The following is a 15,167-nucleotide window of genomic DNA, read 5'->3' on the forward strand; positions in this document are numbered from 1 at the left end:
TTCCGTCGACATAACCATGTAAGGGCTTGTTTATTGCGGGATGGGTTGTAGTTTTTAACTTTTCAGTTTGTCATGCAATGTACTAAAAATATGGTGAAAAAATAAAATTCCACCATTTGGTTTTTGAGTTTCATTTTTGAAGAGTTGATTGAGGTAAAAGTGACCCTGGTAACATGTATCTCCAAGTCAATGCTATTATCATCACAAAAAAAACTTGTATTTTTTTACTATTTTAATGGATTTAAATAAATTCTGAAATTTTATAAAGAAATTATATAGTCTGGATGCAGCTTCCTCTGATAGAGGAGAGCACTGAAACAGTGTCCTTCCACATTACAGGAGAGAATAATGTTATGTTTACACTAGGCGTTCGTTTTTCAGCGCTTTTTTAATGCAAATTTTTTTTTTTACCATCAATCTAGTGTCCAAAAATCAATATACACAAAATGGCGCTTCAACTCCTAATGTAGCAAATGCTACAATAGACTAGAATGGTGAATACATGCCACTTAAAATGATAATAGCAAGCGTTAATAGGAAATAAACCTTAATCCCTTAACCCCCAAGGGTGGTTTGCACGTTCATGCCAATTTTTACAATTCTGACCACTGTCCCTTTATGAGGCAATAACTCTGAAACGCTTCCATGGATCCCGGTGATTCTGACATTGTTTTCTCGTGACATATTGTACTTCATATTAGTGGTAAAATTTCATTCAAATAACTTGCGTTTATTTGTAAAAAAAAAAAAAAAAAAAACCCGGAAATTTGGCGAAAATTTTGCAATTTTCCAACTTTGAATTTTTATGCCCCTAAATCACAGAGATACAGCACACAAAAACTTAATAAGTAACATTTCCCACATGTTTACTTTACATCAGCACAATTTTGGAACCAAAATTTTTTTTTGTTAGGAAGTTATAAGGGTTAAAAGTTGACCAGCGATTTCTCATTTTTGCAACACCATTTTATTTTTACGGACCACATCACATTTGAAGCCACTTTGAGGGATCTATATGATAGAAAATACCCAAAAGTGACACTATTATAAAAACTGCACCCTTTAAGGCAGGGGTCCCCAACCGCCGGTCCGCGGCCCAGCACCGGGCCGCTGCAGTGCCCTTGCCGGTCCGCGGACACAAGGGGAGCCAGGGGCGGTCAGTGGCGTAGCGGGGGCTGGGGCAGCGCGCAGCAGTTCTTAGACTGCTCTCAAGTGTAGCGGCGGCCAGAGAGCGATCCAAGCAGCTCCGCTGCCTGCAAGAGGGAATAGCAGGAGCGGAGCTGCAAGGACCCGTCCAGCCTCCTGCCCGCCGCCTACGCTTCCTGTCTCTGACTGACACAGAGAGGAACGCGCCGCTGCTGTGTCAGAGCGAGGAAGCGCGGGCGATGCTGCGGACAGGTGAGAGGTGTTGTCTGTGTGTATGTATAATGTGTGTGTGTGTGTGTGTGTGTGTGTGTATGTATGTGTGTGTATGTCTGTGTGTATTTATGTATGTGTATGTGTGTGTGTCTGTGTTTGTGTCTGTGTGTGTGTAGGTTAGCCTGGCCCTGGAGGAGATGGGGACATGAGGAGAAGACAGTGATGAGGAGAGAAGGCCATGATGGGGGTAATGGGAGAAGGCCATGATGGGGGTAATGGGAGAAGGCCATGATGGGGGTAATGGGAGAAGGCCATGATGGGGGTAATGGGAGAAGGCCATGATGGGGGTAATGGGAGAAGGCATTGATGGGAGTGATGGGGAGAAGGCAATGATGGGGTGAAGGAGAGACGGCAGTGATGGGGTGATGGAGAGACGGCAGTGATGGGGTGATGGAGAGACGGCAGTGATGGGGTGAAGGCAATGATGGGAGTGATGGAGAGACGGCAGTGATGGGGTGATAAAGAGACGGCAGTGATGGGGAGAAGGCAATGATGGGGTGATGGAGAGACGGCAGTGATGGAGAGACGGCAGTGATGGGGTGAAGGCAATGATGGGAGTGATGGAGAGACAGCAGTGATGGGGTGAAGGCAATGATGGGGAGAAGGGAGTGATGGGGTGAAGGCAATGATGGGGTGATGGAGCAGGCAAGGATGGGGGTGATGGAGCACTCATTCAAAACCTATGGTGAGTTGAGTCACATTATAAATGTTATTTAATTATAAGTATGCACTGCTAAACTACAACTGCGTCCATAGCCCCGCCCCCTTATGACCAAAGCCCCGCCCCTGCCACACCTCCATCCCCACCCTGCCAGGCCATGGAAGAATGGTCTTGCTTGAAACCGGTCCCTGGTGCAAAAAAAGGTTGGGGACCACTGCTTTAAGGTACTCAAAACCACATTCAAGAAGTTTATTAACCCTTCAGGTGCGTCACAGGAATTTTTTGAATATTTTAAAAAAAAAATGAACATTTAACTTTTTCACAAAAAAATACTTCAGGTTCAATTTTTTTTTATTTTACCAAGGGTAACAGGAGAAATTGGACAGCAAAAGTTATTGTGCAATTTGTTCTGAGTACACTGATACCTGATATGTGGGGGGAACCACTGTTTCGGCGCATGGCTGAGCTCAGAAGGGAAGGAGCGCCGTTTGACTTTTTCAATGCAAAATTGGCTGGAATTCAGATCGGACGCCATGTCACGTTTGGAGAGCCCCTGATGTACCTAAACAGTGGAAACCCCCCACAAGTGACCCCATTTTGGAAACTAGACCCCCCCAAGGAACTTATCTAGTTATGTGTTGAGAACTTTGAACCCACAAGGGCTTCACAGAAGTTTATAACGTACAGTGGTACAATTAAAAAATCATATTTTTTCCAAAAAAAGTTTTTTTCACCCCCAATTTTTATTTTCCCAAGGGTAACAGGACCCTAACAGTTATTGTGCAATTTGTCCTGAGTACGCTGATACCCCATATGTGGGGGGAAACCACTATTTGGGCATTTGGGCGCATGACAAAGCTCAGAAGGGAAGCAGCGCCATTTGACTTTTTTGGCTGGATTTGAGATCGGACACCATGCCGCGATTGGAAAACCCCTGATGTACCAAAATAGTGGAAACCCCCCAGAAATGACACCATTTTGGAAACTAGACCCCCCAAGGAACTTATCTAGATGTGTGGTGAGCACTTTGAACCCCCAAGGGCTTCACAGAAGTTAATAACGTACAGCCGTACAATTGAAAAATCATATTTTTTTCCTCAAAAATGATCTTTTCACCCTCAATTCTTATTTTCCCAAGGGTAACAGGACCCTAAAAGTTATTGTGCAATTTGTCCTGAGTACGCTGGTACCCCACATGTGGGGGTAAACCACTATTTGGGCGCATGGCAGAGCTCGGAAGGGAAGCAGCGCCATTTGACTTTTTTGGCTGGAATTGAGATCGGACACCATGTCGCGGTACCATGGATATTTATATGCGTCTTTTTGATCACGCGTTATTGCACTTTTTGTTCGGCGGTTGCGGCGATACCAAATATGTGTACTTTTATTGTTTTGTTTTGTTTTTTATTTCCAAAAAATGAATTTATTAGGGAATATTTTTTTTTTTTAATTTATTTAGCGATTTTTTTAAATTATTTTTACACTTTTTTTTTTTTACTTTATTACATTGTCACAGGGGGATCGCTGATCTGTCACATCACAGATCACTGTGACAGATCAGCGATCTGTCACAGGCGCTGCACTTGGCTTCCTCGTGCCTGCGCTTTGCAGGCACTGAGGAAGCCAGCTCCCTGCAGGCCCCCGAAGGTCCCCGTCACCATCTTGGATTCGGGGACCTGCAGGGATGGAGCCCCCAGCGGAGGCGCTGCACATTGCGCTGCTGTGGGGGGGCTCAGGGAAGCACGGAGGGAGCCCCCTCCCTGCCGATGCTTCCCTTTAACCCCCGGTACACCACAATCGTGTTTGATCGTGGTGTGCAATGGGTTATCGTGTCAGGGCGGTCCGTGACCGCCCCTGACACATTGTGCCGGGTGTCAGCTGTGATAATCAGCTGACACCCGGCCGCGCTCACCGGCGCTCACCGTGTGAGTGCCGCTAATCGAGCTATACGTACTATCCCGTCCATGGGAATAGGGGCCCGGGTCCCATGGACGGGATAGTACGTCTGATGTCAGAAAGGGGTTAAAGTAGGAGAGCGATTCACTTTATGTGGAGCTGTGATTCCCGTCCTGATACCCCGACGCGCGTTTCATGGCTAGGCTTCTATATTCTATATACTCCCTAACACAACTAGGTAATACTATTGTACTATTATATTACTATGACTTTTTGGCGTATTATAGTTGTTTATGTGTTTACATGCATGGGTCTGCACTCCTCATTGATCAATTTATTTTCTACTAGCTGCTGGCCCGATTCTAAAGCATCGGGTACTCTAGAATATGGCCAGCGGCAGAATAAAATAAAAAATGTGATATACTTGCCATCCGACGGCCCCCCGGACTCTGTCCCTCCTCTCCACGCTGCCGGCATCTTCCGTTCCCAGTACTGCTTTGCGCCAAAGACCGCTGCTGACGTCACTCTCGCGAGAGTGCGACGTCATCAGCGGTATTTCGCGCAAAGCATTACTGGGAACGGAAGATGCCGGCAGCGTGGAGAGGGGGGACAGAGTCCGGAGGCCGTCGGAAGGTGAGTATGTTTGTGTTTTTGTTACCCATGGCCACCTTCCGACGGCCTCCTATGTCCTTTCCACGCTCCCGGCCTCGCATTCCCAGTAATGCTTTGCGGCTTATACCACTGATAACGTTGCGCTCTCGCGAGAGTGACGTCATCGCGGGTCTAAGTCGCAAAGCCTTCCTGGGACCGCGAGGCCGGGCGGGTGGAAAGGACATTGGAGGCCGCCGGTGATACTAATTTTTAAAAAAATCTTTTTACTAATAATCCCTGCGGCTGATTGAGCGCTGTCCCAGACTGCGCTGGCCGCTGATTGGTTGCGGCCTGGCGGCCGTGACCAGTCAGCGGCCCGCGATTTCGGTTACAGACAGACACAATAAGGCGTTTATTTATATAGATACTTCTAACATTTCATGTCTAGTGTATTATTGACGTGCTTGCCATTTGTTTCATTCTGTAAGAGATCTCCTTTTTTAATTGTTTTTGCTACTCTGTTGAAATAAATATGTTTGGATATTATTTTGTGACTCATGGGAGTTTTCTCTGTAGGTTGCTTTATGTATATTCATTCCCATTCAATTGTTTGACCGCTATTGGTTACAGAGGTATAATTAGTAAGAAGCTTTTTATTTAATTTTTTTGCTCTCTAAGTCTGGGGTGCATTTTCTAATGATGTGAATTCTAGGATACTAAAAATGTTAAGTTAGTTTGTGCTGCCATTTCCTGAGACAAATAATGTTCTTATTTTTCACTCGATAGCTATATGAGGGTTTGTATTCCAGGATGTAACTCATGACCGCACACCAGGATGTTGTCCTCCTTTACATTTTCTTGGACAGGAAAAAGAGACGTTAAAAGACTGCTACCACAACAAGCAGTGTTTTTCCAGTTTCTACAGATGACAGCTGCATGAGAGATACTTCTAGAAGGACAAGTTAGAGCTTTTAAACTTCCATTATATGGACCCAGGTAGGATTGGAGCGTACTGGGGAAGCTCTTGGAGTTTCCTTAATTTTCTGCACTGTGACTACTCTCCAGCAGAGCTAGTGATAAGGAAAGAAATAGGAGGTTTAGGTTGCGTGCCTTTGTGTTGTATTTGGCTGCGTGCCTCTGTACTGGTCCGCATTCCGCTGGTCTGGGCCGTGTGCCTATATGGTAGGCTAGGCGGTGTGCCTGCCAGACCTCACCCAAGGTCATGTCATTTGTCTGTGGTTTGCAATGCGTAAGTGGTGGTGGCCATTTTAGACGATATACCCATAGCGAATGGCCAAGTATTTGCTTTTGCTTACTTGCAAATTTATAAAATGAATTATTATTTGTTTTAAGAGCACCACTGATTCCATGATGCTGTCCACAAAAAGGACTGACATACAAAATACAAATGTAACTTATGGTAAATGTATGACACACTGATATGGAAAGGAGAGGGTTATGTATATGTAATAAATATATTTCATATGGACAAAGATAAAAGGACACAAACAGTGAAAAAAATCTGAGACAACCAGAAAAATTCTACATATAGACGGGGAGATTAAGACCAAAAATGTCACAAAAAGTTATAAACAGATAATATGATATATATAAATATATACAGTATACAACTTGTAGCAGCCAGTGCACATCAATGTCGTCATCCAGCGATTTTATTGCTTGCTAACAAGTAAACTAGAGGCATAAAAATAATTTTCTTATATACAGTATATATCAATACCAAGTTGTGAAAACAAAGGTCATACCCAAATAAGTCCAATGGTGCCGTCAGATCACGCAGCCCCGACGCACATTTTGCGTGGGCTTCTTCAGGAGTCTGCGTGATCTGACAGCCTCCCCATGTACGGCATGAGTCCCACACAGCCTCTCCTTGTACGGCATGAGCCCCACACAGCCTCTCCTTGTACGGCATGAGCCCCACACAGCCTCTCCTTGTACGGCATGAGCCCCACACAGCCTCTCCTTGTACGGCATGAGCCCCACACAGCCTCTCCTTGTACGGCATGAGCCCCACACAGCCTCTCCTTGTACGGCATGAGCCCCACACAGCCTCTCCTTGTACGGCATGAGCCCCACACAGCCTCTCCTTGTACGGCATGAGCCCCACACAGCCTCTCCTTGTACGGCATGAGCCCCACACAGCCTCTCCTTGTACGGCATGAGCCCCACACAGCCTCCCCATGTACGGCATGAGCCCCACACAGCCTCGCCATGTATGGCAAGAGCCCCACGCAGCCTACCCATGTAAGGCATGAGCCCCACACAGCCTCACCATGTACGGAATGATCCCCACACAGCCTCCCCATGTACAGCATGAGCCCCACACAGCCTCCCCATGTACGGCATGAGCCCCACACAGCCTCCCCATGTACGGCATGAGCCCCACACAGCCTCCCCATGTACGGCATGAGCCCCACACAGCCTCCCCATGTACGGCATGAGCCCCACACAGCCTCCCCATGTACGGCATGAGCCCCACACAGCCTCCCCTTGTACGGCATGAGCCCCACACAGCCTCCCCATGTACGGCATGAGCCCCACACAGCCTCCCCATGTACGGCATGAGCCCCACACAGCCTCCCCATGTACGGCATGAGCCCCACACAGCCTCCCCATGTACTGCATGAGCCCCACACAGCCTCCCCATGTACGGCATGAGCCCCACACAGCCTCCCCATGTACGGCATGAGCCCCACACAGCCTCCCCATGTACGGCATGAGCCCCACACAGCTTCCACATGGACGACATGAGCCCCAGACAGCCTCCCCATGTACAGCATGATCCCCAGACAGCCTCCCCATGTACAGCATGAGCCCCACACAGCCTCCCCATGTACAGCATGAGCCCCACACAGCCTCCCCATGTACAGCATGAGCCCCAAACAGCCTCCCCATGTACAGCATGAGCCCCACACAGCCTCCCCATGTACAGCATGAGCCCCACACAGCCTCCCCATGTACAGCATGAGCCCCACACAGCCTCCCCATGTACAGCATGAGCCCCACACAGCCTCCCCATGTACAGCATGAGCCCCACACAGCCTCCCCATGTACAGCATGAGCCCCACACAGCCTCCCCATGTACAGCATGAGCCCCACACAGCCTCCCCATGTACAGCATGAGCCCCACACAGCCTCCCCATGTACAGCATGAGCCCCACACAGCCTCCCCATGTACAGCATGAGCCCCACACAGCCTCCCCATGTACAGCATGAGCCCCACACAGCCTCCCCATGTACCGCATGTGCCCCACACAGCCTCCCCATGTACCGCATGTGCCCCTCATAGCCTCCCCATGTACCGCATGAGCCCCACACAGCCTCCCCATGTACCGCATGAGCCCCACACAGCCTCCCCATGTACAGCACGAGCCCCACACAGCCTCCCCATGTACAGCACGAGCCCCACACAGCCTCCCCATGTACAGCACGAGCCCCACACAGCCTCCCCATGTACAGCACGAGCCCCACACAGCCTCCCCATGTACAGCACGAGCCCCACACAGCCTCCCCATGTACAGCACGAGCCCCACACAGCCTCCCCATGTACAGCATGAGCCCCACACAGCCTCCCCATGTACAGCATGAGCCCCACACAGCCTCCCCATGTACAGCATGAGCCCCACACAGCCTCCCCATGTACAGCATGAGCCCCACAGCCTCCCCATATACTGATTGAACCCCACACAACCTCCCTATATACTGCATGAGCCCCACACAGCCTTCCCATATATTGCATGACAGTATACAGCCTTCCCTTAGCCTCCCCATGTGCTGTATGTCATCCCCATGGAATCCCCATGTGCTGCACGTCACCCCCATGGAATCCCCATGTGCTGCACGTCACCCCCATGGAATCCCCATGTGCTGTACGTCACCCCTATAGAATCCTCATGTGTTGTAAGTCACCCCACAGAATCCCCATGTGCTGTACGTCACCCCCATAGAATCCCCATGTTCACCCCCATATTCATACACATGAAGGAAAATACTCACTTCAGTCCCGTTCCCAGGCGCCCTGCTTCTGCCTCCGGAGCGCTGACTCTCCGGCGATACACAGCTGACGCAATGAGATGACGTCATCGCGTCAGCTGCTTCACACTCTGATTGGTGGAGGTAGTAGTTAGAGGCCCCTCCTCCACCAGTGCTGACTGCGTGAGACAGTGGGCGGGCACGGTGCGGCCCGCGGACCTCAGGTTTCCAGCCCTACGGCTGTCTCGGTCTACGGGCCGGACTGAGACAGCCAGAGGGCCGGATGTGGCCCGCGAGTCGCATTTTGTCCAGGTCTGCCGTAGAGCATAGTGTCATTAATTATGATAGATCGTTGTAAGGGGTTAGGTGAGATGGAGGAAGATGATGAGTTCAGTTTTGTCCACACTGAGTTTTAGGAAGAAAGAAGAGAAGGAGAAGTATATGGCTGGCAGACACTCTCGGATTCTGGACAGCAGAGAGATGATGTTTGGGCCAGAGATTTAAATCTGAGTGTCATCAGCGTATAGTTGTTATTGGAACCATGGGACTTTATGAGTTGTCCCAGGCCAAAGGTATAGATTGAGAGGATTAGGGGTCTCAGGACAGAGCCTTAAGGGACACCAGCAGAGGGAGGGATGAGGAGGTAGTGTGCTAGTGTGAGATGCTAAATGTGTTTTTAGAACGTTATGAGGAGATCCAGAAGAGGGCAAGGTCTTTGACACCAAGGGAAGAGAAAATTTGTAGTATGAGGGAGTGGCTGACTGTGTCAAAGGCGGAGGACGGGTCTAGAAGGAGGAGCATAGATAATTCTTCACTTTGGCAGTAAGTAAAGCAAATAAAATATATAGATTTTTTTAAATAAATTTGCTCATTAAGTGATATTCTCCTGCCTACAGGAAATAAGAACAGCCTCAACACTTTATATCTCAACATAGGTTTTCCACTTATTATCTGCAATAATTAGATCATCTTACATGGGATCTTTAAGATTTTACATTGTCTCATCTTCTTCCCATTTAGATTCATAAAATATCAAATCCTCTTAGTGGAGATCGTCTATATAAGAGAATTCTCCTGAGTGACCCTACAAGGATGGATAGGGACAGGGACAAGATGGCGGAGAGGATATTACACCTCACCCTAGAGATCCTCTTCCGGCTTACTGGAGAGGTGAGAGATTCTGATGACGTCACATTACACCATTCTTATCTATGGGAATAACAGATGGACAGAACTGGAGAGGTGAGGACTCTGGAAATGTCTGTAGTGAGGTTTATTAATGTGTCTCTCCATAACCAGGATTACACAGTAGTGAGGACCTCCAGTGAGCGCTTTCAGACTCCTGTGTCTGAGGGATGGGGAAGACCCCTGATAAATCAGGACATCAAGGACCAGAAAATCGTGGAACTGACCTACAAGATGATTGAGCTGCTGACTGGAGAGGTGACACTGCTGGGAATGCTGGGACATTATACAGTAACGCTATGGAGGGATCGGGGGGATGACGGTATCATTGTATGTGTCAGGTTCCTATAAGGTGTCAGGATGTCACCGTCTATTTCTCCATGGAAGAGTGGGAGTATTTAGAACGGCACAAAGATCTGTACAAGGATGTCATGATGGAGGAACCCCATCCTCTAACATCACCAGGTAATAGACAGTACTAAATACACACAACCTATAATTATCTGTATGTAAAGATTGAATTTAGTCCCTGTATTCGTTTCCTCCAGTTCTATCCAGTAAGAGGACAACACCAGAGAGATGTCTCCATCTTCTTCCACAGGACTGTAAACAAGAAACTCAGGATGTTCCTCAAAATCATCAGGTATCAGATGGAGAGGTGTCATGAATCTCTCATATGATGTGTAGAAGGCTGTGAAAGTCTTGTGTTCAGTCTTGTTTCATCCATAAATATTATACACTGAATGGGCAATTTATGAGAGACAACAGTCCATTCAAGATTGAAGTTTTCTTGTAATGAAATTAGACTCATGACCCTAGAGTGCAGCAGAAATTAATACGTTTCAGTGTGAATCTATTTTAGAATGGAAAAATTGAGTCATCTGAGCAACTTCAAATGAAGCATGGCAATCAGTTTTTACATGTAATAGTGTCAAGATATACTAGAAATGTTGTGATTAAGGAAGAACATCCTTCTTGTCAGGTATCAATATTTTAGGCTGGTGGAGTAATGGTATGGGGAATGTTTTCTGGGCTCATACTGAGACCTTTGATACCTGTGGATGAATATCTGGATATTAGGGCTTACCTAAAGGGGCCTTTACACATAGCGATATCACTAAAGCGTCACCGATTTTGTGACGCAGCAGCGATATCGCTAGCGATATTGCTACATGTGATACCTCTGACCGGCTCCCCCGCTGTCTGTCGCTGATCGCGCAAGATCGTGCAGCTCCATTTCTCATCGGGTGCTTCCTGCTGGGCTTCCTGCTGGGCTTCCTGCTGGCGTCGACGAGCGACACGTGGATGCGAGCAGGAGGACGTCAGGATCGCCGCATCTGAAAGGAAAGTAACGACCGCTGCTGCGTCGCTACATCGCTGTGAGATCTGCCTGTGTGGCAGATCACTAGCGACCATTTAGCGATGCACCAGCGATCCTGACCGGGTCGTATCGTTGTCGGGATCGCTGGTGCATCGTGAAATGTAAAGGGGCCTTAAGTATTGTCGTCAACAAAGTTTATCATTTCATTACCACTGATTACCATATGGTAGAAGGACACCATGTCACAAACGTCGTATATTCATGGATTGGTTCCAGGAACAGTTTTGCTTGCCTGCCTGACCTTCACAGTCCCCTTCGCTTGATCATATAGAATATCTCTTGGATGAGGTAGAACAGGTTGTTCGGAGCGTGTCCGTGCCTTCATCGAATGTGTGGCAACTGCAAAGAGCCATCCTGTCTGCGTGGGTCAATATTCCTGCAAACTATGTCTTTGTATAAAAACTGGAAAGGCAGCGCATTAGAGGGTTATATGAATTACAAAGAAAATAGTAAAACGGGATTTTCTTACCTGGGGGGGTTGTGAAAGTCACAACCCCTTTGTTCGGATTAAATAAAGACAGCTGCTGCAGATCCACCAAAACAGATAGCATACAATACTGCAGTGCACAGGTGCCGGACCTCTCTGACCTCTCCCGGAGCCTGCGCCCTGCAGGACTCTGCTCTGCCCTCAACAGGGCAGAGCAGTGCACCTGCGCCGGAGCCATGACAGGAAGGGAAGAAGAGGATGGCATCGAATGAAGATGGGAGGCACCGAACCGTGACACCCATCGGACCGGACTGCCCCCCCCCCCCGGGTGAGTATAATCTAACGCATTAACTTAATCAAAAGGATATTACTCCCTAAGCTCCGCTATTCTCTTCAACACAGTGCCGTGATGGTATCCTAGTCCTTATTTGCAAATTTGAACTCCCAAATTACGTCCTTTTATGGGGGAAAACTAGGCCCAAACTCAGGTTGTCCGCCCTGCAAAGACCTAAAAGGGGGGGGGGGGGCAGCGTTGCCAGACTTTTTTCAAGTTAATCATGGAGAGAAAAGCTACAGACTATAACCAGGATCACCTGAATAAACAAATAAACAAATGAAATCTCGGGATTTCAGTACCGCTCGGGGCACCTTCAAAAGTGCACAGCGCACGCAAAAATCCTAGCGCACGGCCAGTGCACGGTCTGCGCACTCTATGCTAAATATAGGGTGCTCAGATCGCATGCAGCCGTGTGCGATAGTAGGAGGAAATGACCGGACGGGGTGGGGCTTAGCGGCGCCGTGCGCTGCCTGTAAAATGCGCTAGTGTGAAACTAGCCTTAGAAAACAGTTTTTCCCCTTATATTCTATGTATAGTGTATATAAGTCATCAGAGCAGGTAATTTCTGCAAACATGAGGAAAAACAAACTAAAACATCAAGCATACAGAGACAACATATATTGGACTATTGATTTATACACAGTTTATTAAAGTTTAGATATGCTTTAAGAAGTACTTACCTTAATCTTGCTTTTCTGCTTGCTCCAGAAGTTCTGAGATGAATGCAGGCATTCCTTCCCTCTGTGTTTGTTATTTTTTCCCCTTATCTGTAGAGGAAGAGCTTCACTACTTATCATGACCATAAACGGTGCAGCACAGATTCATCTCAGCTAAAAGTCTAGACCTTAGATCAGAAATAGGACAGACATTTAGACATTTCATAACTTTCCCAAATTCTTATGAAAAATTATTCCCCACAAACTGCATTGAACTATTGTACCCAATTTATTATATATTTTAGGATTTGGCATCGGTCCATTTTATTCCGACTCCACCAAAATGGGCTCCGACTCCATGACTCTGTCTTCACAGCCCTGCTCAGTACACCTCTCTCTCTTCAAGTGCCTCAATATTCTTCTCTCACTTATTCAAGTGCCTCAGTATACCTCTTTGGCTGCTGTATACCCTTCTTTTTTTCTTTTTCTTCCTTTTTTTAATTTCCACTCACCCTCAGTGCTTGCCTATCCTCCAGCGAGTGTTTGTCAGTCTGAGAGAATCTGACCCACTGAACTCCCATTTTATGCAGCGTAATGACTCTTGCTTCACAGTAACCACAGTCAGAGGAGGTTTCTCCTTTCTTTTATCACAGGCTCCATGGTAATACAGCCATAGGAGCGTGCACAGTCTGTTTCAAGTTTAGCAAGCATCATCCTTTTCACCATTCCATTATGCTGTAAGTTTTCACAAATAAATACTGTTTTTTCAGTAAAATCAGACATTTTCTTCTTCACTACTCCATCATGCTTTCAGTCTTTACAATATCACTTTTTTCAATTCAAGCAATCAGTTTCTTTTTCTCCACTCCACATATTTGAAAACTTTTTTATTTGTAATATTTCTTCCTTTTTGATTTTCTCCTTTTTTTACTTTTTCCATCTTCTTTTCCCCCTTTTTTCATATTATTTCTCCCTCTACTTTGTCGTCTTCTCCTTTGCTTCTCAAACCCCTTCTTTTTATTTCCTCATTTTTTTTTGCAGATAATTTAATTTTTAGTCACTTTATTACTCCATATCTAGCGGTTCATACCACTAACATACAGTCCCAGCATACTAATTGTAACAGCTAGTTTGATCCTGTCCCTCTCTTTTTTGTCCTTAACAAACACCCTTATCCACTTCCATTTCTGCTCCATTTTGTTTCTATCTCTAAACACTAATATTCTTATTTTTCACATATATTATTTGCCTATTTCAAGTGTATTTTTCTATTCAGTTTTCTAGTCAGTTTCTAAGTTTGTGCAAAGATATCATCATGTATTATGTCAAGATAACATGGTGTGTGTGTCATATGACCATGGAGGACCGTTTTTGCGCGCCTCTTTTTGGAATGTATTGCCTATTCCCGAATTATTACAAGCTGTACCCTATCATTGTGGTTTGTCCTGATGAAGAGGTGTGATCACCTCAAAGCACGTTGACAAAACCGCATCTGGTCTAATATTGTATTTCGGATCCTCGGCAGCTCGGGTTTCTTATCTATTTCCAGCTCTAAGTTTGTATACAGAACTATTCAGTCACTTAATTTCTGAGGTTCTGAATACCAACGGAGGTACAACGTGCCAGCAGATAGGTGTCTCTAATAATGAGGCCATTCAGTGTATGTTAGGTATCTTGTGGCATGAAAACTGAAACTCATGACAGACATTAGATGTCTGGATCTCACAATTTTCTTGTTATGGAGACTTCTTGTTAGAATTAGGAGCCGACAGGTTGGATTTATTCAGGGGACCTGCAGCTAGGTGATAATTACTGTTGTCATTGTGGTCGTCATGTTCATGTTCTTACGTCTTCATCTCTCTGTGACTTTTGCAGTATTTAGTTCAGGGTGAAGAGCTGAACCATAATAATATCACAGACACATATGTGAGGGATGATGAGCGGTGTAAAGAGGAGATTCTTGCATTTGACTACCCAGGTGAGTAGTAACTTTTGAAAGCAGAAAAGTCTCAAATTCTGCTCAGTCCCTGACTTTCAGAATTATCTTTAATTATTTAGAGTTTGTTTGTACAGATTTAATTAAGATTTAGTCCTTAAAGAAAAAATAGGCCATTTTAAACTATTTGCATAGATGTCTATCCTTTGCAGTCATAGTGCCCTTCTGAGTAGCTGCAGAAAAGATACTTGGATATTATTCTCAGGGTGTGTCCATTAACTGATCCAGTATAGACTTTGTTGTAAGTTTTTCCTTGTGGAACATCAGTCATAATTTTCTTCTATGATGCAGAACTCCACAATGTGAATATATGAACAGCTGATCACTTAATAAAACTGACTTACTTTACAAGTAAATACCGTATATACTCATGTATAAGCCGACCCCCTTAATTTTGCCACAAAAAACTGGGAAAACTTATTGACTCGCGTATAAGCCTAGGGTGGGAAATGCAGCAGCTACTGGTAAATTTCAAAAATAAAAATAGATACCAATAAAAGTAAAATTAATTGAGACATCAGTAGGATAAATGTTTTTGAATAGACATAGTGAATCAAGAGCCCCATATAATGCTCCATACAGTTCATGATGGGCCCAATAAGATGCTCCATACAAAATACGCCCC

At 46.0% G+C, this 15,167-nt stretch overlaps 1 protein-coding gene across 1 annotated transcript in view; it reads left to right on the top strand.

Annotated features, from left to right (window-relative positions):
- The first annotated feature begins 9,584 nt into the window (after positions 1–9,584).
- LOC141050981 (uncharacterized) overlaps positions 9,585–15,167 on the top strand; it is a 30,191-nt gene continuing 24,608 nt past the window's right edge. Inside the window, exons 1-5 of the mRNA XM_073547748.1 lie at positions 9,585–9,730; positions 9,860–10,003; positions 10,087–10,210; positions 10,294–10,388; positions 14,422–14,524. Coding sequence (XP_073403849.1) covers positions 9,653–9,730; positions 9,860–10,003; positions 10,087–10,210; positions 10,294–10,388; positions 14,422–14,524 — 544 coding nt within the window. The 5' untranslated portion in view covers positions 9,585–9,652. The remainder of the gene's footprint in view (positions 9,731–9,859; positions 10,004–10,086; positions 10,211–10,293; positions 10,389–14,421; positions 14,525–15,167) is intronic.

The sequence above is a fragment of the Dendrobates tinctorius genome, unplaced genomic scaffold, assembly GCF_039654945.1.
Source record: "Dendrobates tinctorius isolate UK_male_01 unplaced genomic scaffold, ASM3965494v1 ptg000155l, whole genome shotgun sequence".
In the NCBI taxonomy this organism is placed as follows: Eukaryota; Metazoa; Chordata; class Amphibia; order Anura; family Dendrobatidae; genus Dendrobates; species Dendrobates tinctorius.